This window comes from Eleginops maclovinus, chromosome 1, assembly GCF_036324505.1.
Source record: "Eleginops maclovinus isolate JMC-PN-2008 ecotype Puerto Natales chromosome 1, JC_Emac_rtc_rv5, whole genome shotgun sequence".
Classification (NCBI taxonomy): Eukaryota; Metazoa; Chordata; class Actinopteri; order Perciformes; family Eleginopidae; genus Eleginops; species Eleginops maclovinus.
This window is the reverse complement of record NC_086349.1, coordinates 15,044,162-15,062,701: the sequence shown is the minus strand read 5'-3', so window position 1 is coordinate 15,062,701 and position 18,540 is coordinate 15,044,162. Positions and strand designations below refer to the sequence as shown.

Sequence of the window (18,540 nt, the reverse complement as noted above, 5' to 3'; positions counted from 1 at the left end):
TCTTCGGGACTGTCCCACGCGTTCAATGCGCCGTGCAGAGCATCACTGAGAGAGACAGAGTGAAGAGGACTGCAGCAGCACTAGCATCCTGCCTGGACACTTCACATCATTTAGCAACCTGTCTCCACTCAACATCCATTTAAGTCAATTAGGGCTGTCTGCTTCTTTCACCTTTCAAGTCCCCTCACCGGACCGTGGCGTGGTGAGTATTCACCTTGCATTACTTTAATAATTTAGTAGACCATTACAATCTATTATCACACTTAATAGGTTTCCGCGATGCATGGAAACAATGTTTTGCCAGACTTCTGTCCATTTGTCCCCGTTTAAGAAGACATGTTTATTTTAGGGTTATTAGATTTGTTAACTCCAAGATGTGCATATGTGTGCTAGAGAGTTCAGATTAATAACTGTCCAAGATATTTGGAACTTGGCTATAACTTTGTCTGAATAAAACCCTTTTGACATTTCCCTCCCTCCTCATATTTGACCTGAAGACACGATGAGGAGTCTGGCGCTGCTGTTAGGGGTGAAAGCTGCCTGCATCCTGCTGGTGTCCTCGCTCTCAGGCACAGGGGCCGTCAACAACAGTGGCCGGTGGTGGTGAGTTCAGCAGACATTCATTATCAGCATCCTCTTGGAAACGTTCTGTTTAATGCTGGTTAGAGCCAGGAAGATCGCGCACTACAGTATAACGGTGTTATGGGGTTGCCACATCCGTGCTACATGCTCTAAATAATGTGTTAGTTTTGGCATCGTTTACAACTTCTGAAAGAGTAACCGCATGATATTAAAGCGTGTGGGAATTTTATGTATTGCTCTTTCAGTGTAATTAGATTATCTATTAAATAGTAAACGAATTACATATGTAATAATTACAGGATTACCTTTTATTTGCGGTAGATTTAATTTGCTCTCTCTTTTTCGCTACTGCCCTGTCATTTGGACAATGTGGTTTGAACAAGAGACAAGATTTTTCAGTCCAATGTGGGACAAATTATATATGGATTTATTTCATAGCTCAAAGGAATCCCATGAGGGTTTTTCCAGGGTCATGTTGATCTAATACTGTAAATTCGTCTGAAAACAAATACTAAAACGGCCAATTCCACAATATTTTGTTACAGATCAACAATATAATGGGATTTGTTTAGTTTTGCGTCAGTGGGCACATTGCCTTGCTTTTGTTAAGAAGTGTATACACTGTGGTGGGGTTGTGGAGGAGGTTATGATTTAACGAAATATTTTTGTATTTTCGGCGGTCTCATTAGATACACATTATTTGCGCACAACGGCGGGCGTTTCCAAATATTTAAAATGTCAGCTGATATAAAAAAAAAAGAAAAGAAATGGGAGGAAAAAAGACACCGCGGAGTTGTTGGAAGGAAAAAAACATTGAAAAAGTCGACATTATTAATAATGCTCCCAGGCCTTACCACACAACTGTCTGGGTTGGCCCTCTAACAGGCCAAGACTCCCCCGATTTTCCGGATGATAATGCTTAACAGGAGACGCATACACTACATGTGAATCAAAAACACATAAATCTTAAAGCAGTCGCCAGGAATTAAAGTGGAAAATTATGCAGCCTGTGTACTGAAATACTAAACGTAGAAATGTCCTGAAACTTGGCCAGTATAAGGAGTGCATTTTAGCCATGTTCAGTGATCTGAAAGGTGTAGCCCATAATGGAGAAGAGCAGGTGCAATACTAGAACTGATATTATGAAGCCAAATACACATAATACCTTCTGATGTCACGTTTCAAAGGGGCAAAAAAACATATTTATATATAAAAACAGAATAAGAACTACTTGTGACCTTAAGAATATGAGCTTTAAATCTTAAAAACATAGGATTTTACATTTACAGCATAGCCTACATTAAGGCCTTAGTACTTGTTGACAAGATGGTCATATTTTAAAATATGTTCTGAATCTCTAAAAGTGCATGCAGGCCATTTCTCCTCAGCTTTTGTGTCTAACTTAATATTAAAAACACAGATTTGACATGTATATAACTCATTTTACGAGTTTGGAGGGTCACAGAAGAGGCTACATAAACTGCTAGCTCCTTAACACTGATTTCCCTTATTCTTGTGCTGTGCCAGGGGTATTGTCAATGTGGCCTCCTCATCCAACCTCCTGACCAATTCCAAGAATGTGCAGTTGGTCCTGGACCCAAGCCTTGCCCTCCTGAGTCGACGCCAGCGCCGGCTGATTCGGCAGAATCCTGGCATCTTGCATGCCATCGCTGCAGGGCTGCACACTGCCATAAAGGAGTGCAAGTGGCAGTTCCGCAACCGCCGCTGGAACTGCCCGACCACCCACAGCCCAGCAGTCTTTGGGAAAATTGTCAATCGTGGTGAGCCTCTCTTGTTTTTCTCACTAGCATTATTTGGACAATTTTGGCCAGGATGTAATGGAATCTCTTGTACACTTTGTCTCAAAATATTTTCAAATGTTAGGCAAAGAAATTGGCACAGTCGAGTGTAAAAGGCTGGAATTGTTTCTGATGGGAAGTTTTGATGTTGTTTCTTTAGGTTGCCGAGAGACAGCATTTCTCTTTGCCATTACCAGCGCAGGGGTGACCCACGCTGTGGCTCGCTCATGCTCAGAAGGGGCCATTGAGTCTTGCACATGCGATTACCGTCGCAGAGGTCCTGGAGGGCCAGACTGGCACTGGGGGGGCTGCAGTGACAATGTAGACTTTGGCCGGATGTTCAGCCGTGAGTTTGTGGACTCCAGCGAGAGGGGCAGAGATCTTCGCTACCTCACCAACCTACACAATAATGAGGCAGGCAGAATGGTAAGAACTTGAAACTCAAATTTGCCAAAATTGTCTACATTTAACAGAAAACACAAAAGTTTGTTAAGCATTTGCAATCTTCACTTTGTTAAAAGCCTATGTTCTTCCTGTATGCAGACTGTGTCATCAGAGATGCGTCAGGAATGTAAGTGCCATGGCATGTCAGGGTCCTGCACCGTGCGCACCTGTTGGATGCGCCTACCCAGCTTTCGCACAGTAGGAGACTTCCTTAAGGACCGGTTTGATGGTGCATCTAGAGTTGTTTATGCCAACAAGGGGAGCAACCGTGCTTCTCACAGAGCCGACCCCCGCCATCTGGAGCCTGAAAACTCGGCTCACAAACCACCCTCTGCCATGGACCTGGTCTATTTTGAGAAATCACCAAACTTCTGCTCCTACAATGGCAAAACTGGCACTTTGGGAACTTCTGGGAGAACATGCAACAGCTCTTCTCCAGGCCTAGATGGATGTGAGCTGCTCTGCTGTGGACGTGGGTTAAAGACTCGGACCGAAAGTGTGACTGAACGTTGCCACTGCACATTCCACTGGTGCTGTCATGTCAGCTGCTTGAACTGCACAAGTACACAAACGTTACACCAGTGTCTATGATCAGAGGAGGAAATCAAGTGAAGAAAGGCAAAGAAGAACTCCTTAGCAAGACAGGTAGTTGGCTGAGAAAGCCACTGGCACGTAAGGGATTTGAGATGTTAGGTAGAAAAACTCCAAGGCGGGTATACTGATACAGGGATCAAAATATCAATCAATGTTTTTGAATAGAAAGAAAAGCACAAATATATGAACAGGGTAAAGACGGAGTATACATGTGTTTGCTCCTTGCCTTTGATGCTTAAAAATATCAAGAGGGTATTTAAACACCACAAACATCTGTGCAGAATGGAAGTCATTCATATCCCTCAAGTGTTTACACTGTGGATAAATAGATTTAGCAGTCAAAGGAGAAAAATGTTTTGGTGGAGAATCGATTGCTGTAACCAGGTACTTTTAGAGCCACCTTCTCTCCCAGTGAGGGCATAGACCGGACACAGTGTTTCACAGATGTTTCTGTGGCCAGAGAGCCTCAAACATGTGCTCTCATAAACTGGCGGAGACCTCTAACAAGAGGGGAGTAATTTGAAAAGAAAAATCTGTTTTTGTTTTCTTTTGCGGAAGTTTGGCTTCTCTTACATGAAACTGTGTGAAGTTGATCTCAAGGGATGGGCTGTCTGCTCCCAACTTGTGTACTTAGGCCCTGGATACAGCCCAACCACTTATAATTTCCTCACCACATTTGTCCTTTTTATTTAGTTTCTCTATAGTTGAGTGCACCTCAATCCTGATCTGCCACTCTTGACTTACCACAGGACGGTCCTGAAGGTTACATGACTCGGGTCCAGTTCTCAACCTAGGAAAAAACGAAACTGAGTGAACAACTGTTAGTAAGGCAATGTAATTTGAATGTATATCAATACACTGAATACCACAACATGACTAGATGTAGTTTAGTAAATCAGAGGGTTCAATATTATAAAAACGAATTAAATGTGACCTGCAGAATCTCACCATTCTCGCCATTGCCATTCTCAGTACATTCAATCAACAAAAAGACACACATTCTTGTTAATAGAGGTGTAGTATAAAACCGGCGCAGGTTTAAATTAGGTGTATGTGTAATACTTCAGGATAAGCTGTTAACAGCAGATGACATTTTACTTTGAAGGAAACAAGCTCTGCAAGAGAGATGATTCTGTAATCAGCTTTTAGAACCAAAATGTTGTAAATATTAAAGTATATGAATATATTTATAATGATACCATTTGTAAGTTTGCTGAATGATTTATGCACCTGTCTAAGGCTGGAGAATTTGCTATCAAAAGTGTCAAGTCAGGAGATGTTTCAATCTTTTTCTATATTGGTGTAATGCAGCTGAAACAAAACTGACTAGAAACCAAACATTATCACATCTTTCTGTCCTTTTTTTGTTCTTGCAAAAACAATTGTGTTCGTGCACTGAATATTTACTTTTTTATTAGTGTAAATACAAAATATTTATTTCTGAGCATTTTTATACTGTTATAGAGATATGTAAAAGAAGACCTGTTTTGTTTAGATGTTAATCAAAAGATTTAGGCTCCAGTTGGTTTTGTATTGTATGATAGAACAATAAAGTCTATATTTTCAATTAAGTTGCTCTCCCGAATGTGTCAAAAGATGCTATTATGTCTGTTGTAGTCTGTGTTTGAGATAGTTTTGACAACCAACCAAGTGAACATATAAGCCTGTCCCTGGGTGTCCTTCGCCTAATCCTATTACCATCACCAAAGCAGCCTTTTTCTCCAGCTCACAAAACATCCCTGCATCTGTGCTCCCAACCACAAGAGACGGCCCCTGCTTATCCAGCCACATACCTTATTTGATACAGTATAGAACTTTATTGAATTGAATATTTTGCTTAATTTGCTTAAATCTTAGTCTAACTCAGCGCCTGGCAACCTGACTAACCACAGGAGTTTGGAGAACTTTGCACTTCTACCACAGCTCAGAAGCACCCAGGGTCATGCTGATAGAGCAGAGTAAGGCCACCAACACACACAACTAAAAATCCTAAGTACGTAATAACAGCGCCTAAAAAGTTGTTGCAGGAATGGAGACATGGGATCTAGATGAAATTGTTCTGTGAATCCATTATGTTACCCAATAAAAGTGAGGGGTTTGTTGGCCTGAAGAAAGCAAGAATTTAAGCAATGAATTAATAAATTCAGCAGTGAATGGCCAGCAACTGAAAGAAAGTAGAACGTGCATACAGAGCTGGGAGCTGTAACATAAAAAAGGTCAACAAAAAAAAATACAGACCTAACTGAATCAAAAATACTGGGGTCACATGAGGTGGGACGGCACACTTAAAGAGAAATCGAAAACTTAAATGATATATTGCTCAGAGTAGCACACTGAATTGCTTCCAAACCCTAATAAATGTCTTGGATTACTGCACCACGTGTAAAAATATGATATGGTTTTAAGTAGTAATAAAGAAAAAACAAATAGGTAAAAAGTCAAGGGGAAGCAACAGGTCAGAAAAGTAAAAATGATACAATTCTGTCTGGAGAGAGGCGATCAAAGATCCACAGAAAGAAACAAAATAGGATTTAGGAAAAGAAGAGGGAAGGCAGAGTTCAAATCCTAGGCGTGAGAGTGAGGTGGGAGAGTTTGGTGGAGAGAGTGAGTGGAGGGGGTGCTGCCTGTGGGAGTGCTGAGGAGTCAGTGATAATTAGCTCAATTAGTGACAAAGGCAGTGTAATAAATACCGACTTAGTGTCTGGGTCCCTGCTGGCCTCTCCCTGCGCAGCCTGCGATGTGGCCCTGGCCTGACGGACAATTCATTAAACTGACAAAATACCCCACCGTCCAGGCGTGACGCAGCGAGTTAGCCCCCTACAGGCCCGGCTCATTGTTCTAATTGTCTGGGCTGGAGTCACTTTGTGGCCGCCTCCTCCTTCACCCACCCCGCCTTTCACGCTCTGCCTTCAGAAAACCCATGGAGTTAATGCCCCTACCTTACTCTGTAAGTAGGTGATCGGCAGGTTGGAGAAAAAAAGCAGTAAGAGTTCCTTGGGGTGGGGCGGCTGGTGGGGGAGGCAGTGGGATTAGCGAATGGAGGTTGCCTGGGAGTGCTGGGAGCAGCACCGATCGGAATGTAGGAGAGATGAGTCCAGAAGCTCGGATGCAGGACAAAGCGAGAGTTAATAAGGAAAGATTGAAGGGGCTGGCGACAATGGGCCGCCACCCGAGTCGAGATGAAATTGCTTCCGAGGATTATTGGGAGAGGGTGTGAGCGTTGTAGGCTTTTTGTGTGAGTGTGTGTTTGGTTGGGCACGTTGTGTGTGCAGGGGGAGTGCTGGATTGATGGCTGCCCCTCTGGTCGGGGAGCAGGGGACCAGGGGAGGCTAACCGGCTGTTCCCACAGTCTGTTCTGCTGCAGCCACCTTTGACACACGGGGCTGCCAGGCGGCAAGCAGGCAGCCATGGTGGGAAGGGCACAAACAAAAACAACAGCTCCACTACACAAAAGTCACTGTCTCTGGAAGGCTGATGGAGAAGCACATGAGCGAGGTGAGGGTGTGAGGTGGGAAGAAAGGGAAGGAGAGCAGGAGATGTTTGACAGGAAATATGAACAAAAAGAGAAAGAAATAGCAATGGCACAAAATCCCCTCCATTAATGTATTGCCAAAATTGAGGATTATAACCCACTGACATCCACTTGCTTGCATGCAGTACTTTTTACTTTTTAAGTGAACTGTTGTGTGGAAAATGACATGGTCCTTTCCCAATCAGGATAGATCTTTTTCCCAAAGAAAAAGCTTTTTAGCATTGTCTTTATAGAATTTTAGCATTAAACATAGGGTTAAGAAAATTGACACTAAGAACTACAGCCACAGTGCCTGCAATTGACCTGAGAGTGTGTGTTACTTAGAAAAAAAAGGCTTTTCATGATTTAAGCTTGAGAAAGGAAACACTTTTCACTTGCTTACAAGAATCAGGTCAATCACCAGAGAACATGCAGAGAAGATGATAAAGGACAATGAAGGCTCAGCAGCTTCCTATTAAAATTCCTGTTAAATTGTGGAAAAATGTTGCCCCTTGGGTGTAGTTGCCTTTAATATGAAGGGCGTATAATGTGGAATTTAGAATTGGGTCTAGGTCACCGCACTGAATGGTGGGATGCTCACTGCGGTCTTGATGGACAATGTGGCATGGCTTGGATCTGGCGCAGGATCCTGATTAGACTTTCGTGATGCCTCAACATTTTATTGTAGCATTCAATTGTGGGCAAACCGCCAATTAATTTGGGACATTGTTATGACAGAAACACCCTTACACCACCCATAATTATCTGAAGCATTTGTGGGCATGGGCATGAAACACAAAGAATAATAATAATAATAATCTCAACCTCACCTTAAATAAAAAAGAAACTGTGGATTAATAGTGGACACTACAGTGATTCAAATGTACTTAAATTCAATTCAGATTTATAGGAAAGAACGGAAAGAGTGTGAGAATTGTGTACATGTGTGTGTGAGTTTGATTGCATACTTAAATGTGTGTGTGAGTGGGTGTGCGGATGGCAGCTGGGAGGCAGACACGGTCCAGGAGAATCGTCCCCTAGCAACTGACCTTTCGGCAGATGGCAGTTCCAGACTAACAGCCACCCAGCATCACAATGGCCATGGCCTCCTAACATCTCCATCACTTCATCATCTACCGGCCTGCCACAACCTGTCACACACAGGAGAGAGGGAAGGTTACATTCATCACAACACGCACTCAAGTGTCCTCTCACCTCGGGTCCACAACATTCCATGGACATCAGTTTGGGTCTGCCCTCGACTGTTCCCATGTTCCTGGGGTAAGCAGCGGGGTAGTCGAAGGGGATGAGAGGAGGATAGATTTAGGAGAGACACAGCGGACACTCACTGCGGTCCGCAAACCTCCAGACACTCTCAAACCACTGTTTTCCGTTGTTGGTTTTTTGCACATACTGAATCAGGGTGGGAATGTGGACAGACCACTCGACCATGGTGAGCAATCAGTATGATGTCTGTGGTCGGGCTCTGGCCCCTGTGGAGCGAGATGGAGAGCAAGCCCTGCAGTTAAAGGAGAGGGATATATATTTTTGTAGTATTTTTGCATTTGTGATGTATGCCAGCACTTTTCCCATGTATGAAGATGTTGTGAATAGGAGCGTGAACACACACAGTGATATATATTTTGACTTATCAACACTCCCCGCCCTCTGCACTTACACAGCATGACCTCTTGATAGTCTTGGCTTGAAGGCCATTTTCTCTGCTGGCCCATTTTGTGTCGATACTAAATACTTTTCACAACCAGAACTGCTGAGATAAACACCTCATTGCCATGAAACATCAACCCTAACTGAATACCTGAAAGTGGTCTTCAGTCTATTGCAAACACTTGGTCAGCTTGAAGTACCATTGGGCCAAAACATTGGAGTGCACAGGCAGCATTTATCCAACAAGAAAAGGTTAAAATACCCAATCACACATCTGTGAATGGTTAACCTGGCAAGACCATACAAGAGACAACAAACAGATAAAGTGACACGTCAGAATCGGTTCCACAGGGATTAAGTGTTATAGTTGGAAAACTGTGCGTCAGAGTGCGACATCAAACCACTGTATTCTGAGGGAGATCCTATGCTAGCAAACACTGTTAGCATTCATGTAAACAGAGATGTAATGACAGGGAAAGACACTGGGCAAGGACAACCAACATGTTTACAGACATCTGACAATGTATGGTCAGATGTTTCAGCATTTCAGCTCGGAGATTTGTCATGAAATATGAGCGCTAACTGTGGTAGAATCAACATGACACAACATAAAGCTGCACATTATTTCACCTGTCAGCAAAGATGACGCCGGCACATTGTGATAAATGACAGCAATGTGTGTCCGGCTATATCAACTTTAACAGTTATCTTATCAATATGTTTGATGTTTTTGTACAGTTATTGAATTTCTTACTAGATGTGAGATAATTGTTCCACACAGTAAACTATGATTAACCACAGTAAATCAGAATTACTGTAACTGCACTGAACCAATAAAGATGATTCTGATGGATTTATTATCAGTTGGCTCACTTTGACACCATCTGGACCAAAACAAGCCAATAAACTGTACTGAGAAATCTCAGAAGGCATAGGGCCATAATCTCTATTGTAGTAATACTGTTAGAAACAAAAGGAAAAATGCTCAGTTTTTGGTTTTAATTACAAGCTGTGTTTTACAGCGACAGTGGGTGAGGGCTCAGCACTGACACAGCAGTAGAGGAATGTTTATTTGCTGCAGTTTAGGAGCCGAGTGGCTTGCAGGCACTATGACACATTCCTGTGTCACTGGCTGTTGCACTCGCAGACACACTATGGCATTCACACACTGGCGCCCCATGTGTCGGTTCACGGCTGCACAGACACACACAACTACTCCCTTATGCGCACATCCACAAAATGTGCCACCTCTGGAATCTGTAAGCATGCCCAACCCATAGGCTCATTCAATCGACTTAGTGTGACATGACTTACTAGGCCTAATACTTCCCCTGTGTGTCACAGTGAGTGTGTGTGTGTTGTACAACAGTGACTTCAAAATGAATTATTCACACCTTATCTCAGCATTATGGAGATCCCCTGCCCACAAAGTGTGTGTGCGTGCGTGCGTGCATGCATGCGTGCGTATTAATATGCGCGTGTGGCTGGCTGTACACACCTCTCCATCATTCCTTATGCAGTCCTGTCCATTTATCCCTAGCATCTGGCAGCCAAAGCCTGTAAAGAAGACCTTTCTCTTGGCAACTGTTTTTTAAAAGGCAGTGACACAGGGGACAGCCAACCACAGGAGCCACACATCTTCCAATTTACATGCATACTGAGAACTGCTTGCATAACCGAACCGCCCAATCTCCCTCTCTCTCAAAACGCATACAAGTTCTTTCTCCATTTCCAACTCAAACATACACACATGATACTGCTCCCACCCGCCCTTGTCTCTCTGCAAAATACTCACCCAAGCTTTGAGGGCTAATCACTTCCAGAGCAAGAGCTGTCCTACAAAGTGTGCCAGCAAGCTTTCAGTACATTTTGCACCCTTAAAAGTTCCTTCTGGCCCCTAAATGAGTACTGTGTGAGTGTCACACACAAGCTGGGTGAGCTACACTCCAGAAGTGCTGTGATTTTATGTACAAATGAGTTTCATTTAGGGACATAAAATGTGGCATGTTTTTGACCAAATTGCAGAGTTCAATTATGAAAATAGCACTGTAAATGTCATCATTTGGGATGCTACAGCTATCAACAAATGCTGAAATGAAACTGAACCCTCAGCAAAATACCAACGAAATAACAATTGCATGCTGAGTTCACCTGAATGTGTACTTGACCGACACTTAGCTGCTGAAAATTAAACACATTCTTTGTATAATTAAAATTGCACAATAAATCCATTTATTAATATCACATGCAGCCTTATAGCCCATTACAGCTGCAGTGAACAGCCCATTTGGAGACATATTTGTTTTGCTTGGCTGCTAGTTACTTTTCAGGCATCTGGATCATCTAAAAGACAAATGTGTGTTTTAGCTTGATAGAATAATTGCATTTATTTGCATAGGCTACCCGTTACAGCCAGGGGATGTTATGTTTACTCAAATTTTAATTGATTTACCTTTTGGAAGATATATAAATAATGTGGCTCATAAATAACTGCAAGCTTAAGATATGTCAGGTGAATTGTACACTGTACTGTCCGCACATTAATCCAGGTATTAATGGTGTGGGAGTGCTTACCTGTGTTTGTACTGCAGGAGTGGTTGTGTGTTTAGGGGTCTCCTTTCTTGTTTATGAAGAACTTCGGTCTACAGAGATATAACAAGATCTTCAGGGTTATATTTCACCTGCAATGCTCCCCTAAGCACACCTGGTTCTGGGATTTGAACACAAAGCATCCTTGAGACAATAATGCTATCTAATGAGCAAATATATATTTTTAGTTGTAAAAAGGAGTGTAGACGACCATTTCAAATATACTGCTGAGCACATTCTACATGTTCAGTCACCAAAAGCCCAGTGGTCTGCAATTTAATATTAATGGGGCGTGTGGGGAAACGTGCAGCAAGAACCTGCACAAAGTATCTCACCGTGTACTTTTACAGCTGTGCAGTGGTAGGTCATTGATGCTGATGCTAAAAAGTGCTGCCCAGCAGAGCAAAGAGAAGACATGGCTCTAGTCAAGTCAAGTCAGCTTTAAAGAGCAGTGCTGCCATCTAGTGAAATAAAGGACGTATTACACAGTATCAAACAAAACTAACTATATTTGCAATGCAGTAGGGACGCACTTGTTGAGAAGGATAATGGTATACAAAAACAGACGAATATATATGCGACAAGAAGACGGGTTGAAAAGCTTTTTTTACGTTGACTGTTAGGAAACTTTAGGAGGGAATAATGGGATTCTCGTTAGCTGCTCGAGTGTCCCAACGTAGGTAAAGTGAGCCGATAGCCAAAATATTGATAGCCTTGACCAGAATAAGGTTTATGATAGTCTCAAAAGAAAAATATGTCAATACATTGACGTTAAATAATGTTACATGATCAGTTTATAACAGTGAAGTATAGGTTAATTTACCCGAGGTTTCGAATCAATTCTCAGCTGAGTGGAGCAGTAATGCTAACGTTAGCAGGTAACATGTAAGCTGCTTTAAAACACAAGGAAGCATCAAATTCTGGGTAACGTTAACTAATACAAACTGTTTATAAACCAGAATATTGGAAAGAACTCTTACAGAAACTGACATGGTTTTTTTTCATGGTCGACAATGTGTGGCTGTGTGTAGGCCTTACGGTGTGCTCACAATGTTTGTCGATGTAACGTTTTGTAACTCACTTTTGGAACAATAAAGAAAGAAAAGCCAAAGGACATGACTATGGTAATCAGATATTTCAGGTTGGTGTTTGACATACATTCACTCTGGATCCAGTCATCCAGTGCCGTCTTCTTCCTCAACGTGTGTAGGACGGTTATCTCACATCAGAGGCTTCGCTCTGAACCACCTTTAAATAAAGTCTGTGTTGAGCACAGGGTTGCACTTAGGGACCATCAATAAATGAGGCTACCATTTAAATAACGAACAGCCAATATTATTTTCAATACCTATATTACCACTTGCTCATATAAGTGAAAATAATGGCACACATAGTATAAACTCTTTTTATGGTGTGTCAGTGCTTTCTTATTTTATATGAATACATATTGAAAAGTCTAATAATATATTTGTATAAAACTCCCCCGTTAGTTGGACTATTCCATGTGACCCCTAGCCAGAATTACAGGTGGTCTCAACCATGTGGCGCAATTTCGCAACGTGCACTTGCTGTTCAGTGGAGGCAAGGAGACTGATGGCGATCGGACTGTCACTATTGTGTTATAACCGCATAACTGTGTTATAGTGTCGGCGGAGTCTGTGTGTTGTGGACATGCGTGTGCGTGCATGAAAAATGTAAGTGCATGTAGTCAGAGAACTTTTAATATTGACGAGAACGTTCACTCTCAAAACCGTTCCGGTATGGTACTGCACCTGGGGGGCGCTGGTGGGCCAGTGCAGAATGAATGTGGTCCTATGGAGCCCCACCCATAGATTCCTACATTTCTTTGGATATAATTTTTTTTTAAATCACTGCTATAGTTTTTTAAACATGGAATGGATAATCCTCACAAACGACACATAGCTAGTATTTTATATTCGCTTGATTTTGACTAAAATTAGGTTTTTGTAAATCGGATGACGTCATGCGTGATAAATTGCTTTACGGCACCTTGTGTCTCTCCTTCCCTTCCCTTTCCCTCGCAGCAACAGCTGCATACGATCGCAGCTGATTTGGCTCCGTGGGACTGATTTGAACTCGGCTCTACATGTTTTGAAAAGGTGTGACATTATTTGATACTCATAATTTACAAATCGTTGTTGATGTTCTGTGGACAGGTACCACAAAGCGTATTCTTCGGTCGTAACCAGTCGTGAGTTCTTCATTGACCAATCGGCTTTCATTAGCCAGATGCTAGCAGAACCTGGGTCGCAACTGCCCAACCTGTAAGAAAACAAAAGGCTATGACCCCCAGATTATTCCACTTTTGACGAAAAATCCCTGTCGACCTCTCGGAAACCACAGTAGTATTTTGGATTTTGTAGACGATATGCTAGGAGAATGATGTAGCTAGCCGCCTAGCTCCATAGGGGTCCATGTATTCTGCACTCGCCCGCGATCGCCCCCTAGGTGAACTGCAGCCAAATTCGGTACAATGGGGGTGAATAGAGAGTGAAGGGGCTTTCCGTAGACGGGCTTTGATGTAGTCTTGTCCAGTTGAGCGTTCAGGAAGTTTATGTCCGCAATTACCCCGCTAACTCCGTAAATGAGGTTAGTTAGCCATAGCAGCTAGCCTTGCCATGCGGAGCACTTGGCAGCCCAGCCTGTATTAATGTATAACTCTATCACCCATTAAGTGCAGGGCTAATGTAAGCATTATTATGTACACTACAGTTATTATATAGACTCGTGTGCATTCCTGTGCTTTGTTATGTGTGTATGTTATAATAGTTAGGCCTCGTGTAAAAGCATATGTCGGTGCTATGCTGTTGCGGCCTTTGGCCAATAGAGGGCGGCATAGGCCAGCCAATTGTGCCTTTTCTGAATGTAGATGACAACTGTATCATCCCTCTACATTACCTGTTTACTGATTTCTGCTTCATCTTTATGTTACAGAGACCACACACACACACATTTACACACAAACCCACACGAAAGAACACATCCTGTATAACACGCTAACCCCTACTAAACCTACATCAATGTTCAGTTCATCACCCTGCGATAAAGTCTGTTAAAGTTGGAACTGCCTGTGGACAGCCGTTCTTCCTCACAAGTTGTTCGACCCCTTCTTACAGAGGATAGGAAATCAAGCTGCAGCACAACCAAAACTTTGCACGCACCGTGTCCTCCACAAATGGTCCTTCGAGCCGGATGTTGACAGCTTTTCCTAATGGCGACATCACAACATCACGATGAGGAAGAAGAACGTCAAGGTGCTCGTCCTCGCCGGCCCCAAAGGGTCCCGGGACATTTAGAGGACTACGTTCTGGCTTATCCACCCCGACGGCTTGTTCCACCTGCACTGCCAGACGACATACAACGCAGTGACACTGGGTCTCACCCAGGGTTGAACTATCGAACATCCACACCTGAACGACGCTGGACTGAAGGAAGGGAAGACCCTGAAACAGATAGATTACGCCGTATGGAACAGTGTGTATGGGATGTACAGCAGCAGGTCAGGATGTTACAGAGCACACTACAGACATCGATGGAACTCGGCAGGCGTACGCCACATGCGCCCCAGCTCATGCCAGAACGTACCGCTAGTCTGCCTCTCCTCTCTTCAGACACTAGAGGGCAGTATTACACTTCTCTGGACCAATGTCAAATTACTAGCCTAATGTACATTACAACACTCCCACTTAATTTTACAACGGTATTAAGTCTTTTATGCTAGCATACATCACTCAGACTTGAACTTGAAGCAATATTCAAATGATGTCAAGATAAACCCTAAACACACATTAGCAAGTATCTTGTTATTCCTTAACTTCAAAATTAACCTTGCTATGCAGAGCACTATTAAACAGCATTAAACTTTATGCATTTAACCTCACTTTAAACTGAATGACAAAGTCCAATCTCTCTTCTGAGATATTCACACTTCTGTCTAGGTACTGGCTTTGTCAGAATATCAGCCTTCATCTCCTCAGATGGACAGTATTTCAGCTGTATTTGTCCATTCTGCACACATTCACGAATGTAATGGTAACGAATGTCTATGTGCTTGGTTCTTGAGTGATCGACTGGATTCTTCGCTATTGCGATGAATCCTTGGTTGTCCTCATGGATCACAGTTGGTGCAGTGTCCATTCCGAGATCACTCAGAAGTCGTTGAAGCCAGCTACATTCTTGAGCTGCCTGGCTGAGTGCGACGTACTCTGCCTCCGCAGATGACAGTGCAACTGTTGACTGCTTTTTACTGAGCCAACTCACTGCTCCTCCACCCAGCAGAAAAACATTGCCTGTTGTTGAAAGACGATCATCTTGATCTCCTGCCCAGTCAGCATCTGAGAATCCGATCAACGCTCCAGATTCTGATCTTTCATACTTGAGAACAAGATTCAGTGTCCCTTTCAGGTATCGAAGAATTCTCTTGACAGCCGTCAAGTGTGTTTCATTTGGATCTGCATTGAACTTTGATACAGCACTCACTGCTTGTGCTATGTCTGGCCTTGTAGCCATTGCAGCATACAGCAGACTTCCTACCATGGACTGGTAAGTGCTTGGGTTCACAGGCTTACTAACTCCATCAATCTTTTTCAGCTTGACGTTTGCATCGGCTGGAGTTTCAACGGGATTGGCATTGTCCATTTTATACTTTCGAAGTATTGCTTCAATGTAATGCTTCTGGTGAAGAAACACACAATTCTTCTCATGTTCTTGGACAACAGAGATGCCCAGGATGTAGGACAGCTCTCCCATGTCTTTCATCTTGTAACGCTTCTTCAGCGCATCTTTCAGTTCATTCATGCTTTCCATTGACTCAGTAATCAGAATCAGATCATCGACATACACAGCAAGTATCTCTAACTCCTTCTGAGATCTCACAAACACACAGGGATCTGATGTACTCTGTTTGAAGCCTAGGTCTTTCATGAATTCAGTGAAAGTCTTGCTCCAGCAACGAGGAGATTGCTTCAGTCCGTAGATGGACCTCTTGAGCTTGCACACTAGATGTTCCTGTCCTGGTTTGACGTAGCCCTCCGGTTGCTCCATGTAGATTTCCTCTTCTAGATGTCCATTCAGGAATGCAGTTACAACATCCATCTGGTGTACATGCAGATTGTTCTGGACAGCAAAGGCAAGTAAGGTACGAATTGAGCTGAAACGTACCACAGGTGAAAATGTTTCATCATAGTCAGCACCATACTTCTGTGAGTAACCCTTGGCAACGAGTCTGCATTTGTATCTTTCCACTCGTCCATCACTATGATGCTTTACTTTGAACACCCATCTTGATCCTATGGCCTGTCTATCTCTTGGTAAGTCAACCAAATCCCAGGTTTCATTTTCCAACAGTGACTCATATTCCAGGTCAGCCGCTTCCTGCCATTCCTTTGCATCTGGTGTCATTAATGCCTCTTTGAGTGTGATTGGTTCTGTAACATGACAAACATTGACATAATGATCAACAGTCACTACATCAGCATACTCATCATATCCGTATCTTGTAGGAGCTTTTCTGATTCTGCTACTCTCTCTCATAGCTTCACTGACAGTAGCCTCGTCAGCTGGTGCTCCCGTCTCTTTCGGTGTCATGATGGTCTCATTATCTGAACAAGAAATGTCCACTTCCTGTTTCCAGTTGAAGTCTGATTCGTTAAAGACAACATCTCGACGAATTAGAATTCTCCTTTTGTCTTCGTCCCACAAGCGATAGCATTGTTTGCATATCCAACAAAACGAAGTTTCACAGCTTTCATGTCCAGTTTTCTTCTCTCTACGTCTGGAACATGTGCACAAGCAACACAGCCAAACACTCTCATGTGACTCAGGTCTGGTTTCTTGCCACACCATCTTTCATAGGGCGTAACTTCCTTCAGAACACATGTGGGTAACCTGTTCTGTATGTAAGCTGCAGTTGCCACGGCTTCTGCCCAGTACATCTTTGGCAATTTAGCATGAGCTAACATACTTCTGGCTGCTTCGACTAGTGTCCTATTTTTTCTTTCAGCAACACCATTTTGCTGTGGTGAATATGGTACCGTCATTTCATGGTGAATTCCTTGATCCTTCAAGTATTCCTGAAATTCTCTGGATGTGTATTCTCCTCCATTGTCGGTTCTCAATCTAATGATGTTCCGGCCACACTCATTGGTGAATGTTTTCTCAAATTCCTTGAATTTGCCAAGCACCTCACTCTTTTGTCTCATGAAGTATACTTTGCAGCATCTTGAGTAGTCATCAATGAAAGTTACAAAGTACTTCGATCCACTTATAGATTCAGTCTGCATGGGACCACAGACATCACTATGAACTAGCTGTAGCTTCTGCTTGGTACGAATTTCTCCCACTGGTTTGTATGGCTTTCGAGACATCTTACCCTCAACACATGCTTCACAGAAGGGTAATTCTTTCTCTGCACAAAAGTCCACCCCTTTCGTCAGTTTTTTCAGTTCTTTCAATTTGGTCGTGTGACCCAGTCTCTGATGCCATAGACTGGCAGCTACCGATGCACTTGATGCATTGTGACAGATAGATGAGCTTCCTTCGACATCCAGCTGGTAAATCCCATCAGCTCTTTGAGTCCCCATTCCAGAAAGATCTCCATCTTTTCCACGTATGTAGCAACGAGACTTGTTGAACTTCACTGTATTTCCTTTTCTGACAGCAGCTCCCAATGAGAAAAGATTTCCAGACAACTTGGGAACATACAGTACATCGTACATCTTGACAGGTTTAATACTGCCGACGTTGAATGTCATTGTCAGTATGACGCTTCCAAGTCCTAGGGCGTCAACCACCCTGCCATCACCAAGTTTGACTGACTGTGGTTTTGGAAATTCTTGGTAATCTTGTAGAATCTCTCTGTGACATGTTATGTGCTTTGATGCACCAGAGTCTATCAACCACTCAGCCTGTTGTGGTATCTCATTCTGTTTTTTCTCTTTAGCGACAAAAGCGCTCTCAGACGAACTCTCTGCATCCTCACACACCATGCTTTTGGCCTTGTGGGTTTTATTTGTATTTTTCCTACTTTTACAGTCCCGTTTCAGGTGACCTTCCTTCCCACAACTGTAGCATCGATATGAGCTATATTTGTCTGCTCCCACTGCCTTGGGATTAGCCTGCATTTCTCCATATACTTGTGTTGACATGGCTGATGCACCTCCTGATGCACTACCACTAGCACCACTATCATTAGCATGCACACGCTTTTGCTCTTCGTTTATCAGCGCTTGCTGTACAAACAGTAGTGTTAAGTTATCCATTTTTGTCTCAAGTGCAGTGACAATTGTTGCATAGCTTTGTGGTAGGCTACCTAGCAGTGTAACAATCTGGTCT

At 43.0% G+C, this 18,540-nt stretch overlaps 1 protein-coding gene and 1 long non-coding RNA gene across 2 annotated transcripts; one reads left to right on the top strand and one right to left on the bottom strand.

Annotated features, from left to right (window-relative positions):
• Positions 1–502: 502 nt before the first annotated feature.
• On the top strand, positions 503–3,416 carry wnt1 (wingless-type MMTV integration site family, member 1). The gene is made up of 4 exons (XM_063889207.1): positions 503–603; positions 2,110–2,363; positions 2,542–2,807; positions 2,925–3,416. Exons 1-4 carry the CDS (start codon positions 503–505, stop codon positions 3,414–3,416), a joined length of 1,113 nt encoding a protein of 370 aa, XP_063745277.1.
• Positions 1,768–12,469, bottom strand: LOC134868278 (uncharacterized). Its single transcript, XR_010166272.1, has 5 exons — positions 12,346–12,469; positions 11,173–11,240; positions 7,980–8,081; positions 4,164–4,209; positions 1,768–2,780 (listed from the first exon to the last, which is right to left on the bottom strand). It is a non-coding gene; the product is annotated as an uncharacterized LOC134868278 (long non-coding RNA).
• Positions 12,470–18,540: the final 6,071 nt, after the last annotated feature.

Excerpts from the sequence above, each read along its gene's own strand:
- wnt1 (XM_063889207.1), top strand. The coding sequence starts at position 503 with ATGAGGAGTCTGGCGCTGCTGTTAGGGGTGAAAGCTGCCTGCATCCTG. Across the intron at positions 604-2,109 it reads AACAACAGTGGCCGGTGGTG|GGGTATTGTCAATGTGGCCT; the intron begins GTGAGTTCAGCA and ends GTGCTGTGCCAG. Across the intron at positions 2,808-2,924 it reads ATAATGAGGCAGGCAGAATG|ACTGTGTCATCAGAGATGCG; the intron begins GTAAGAACTTGA and ends TCCTGTATGCAG.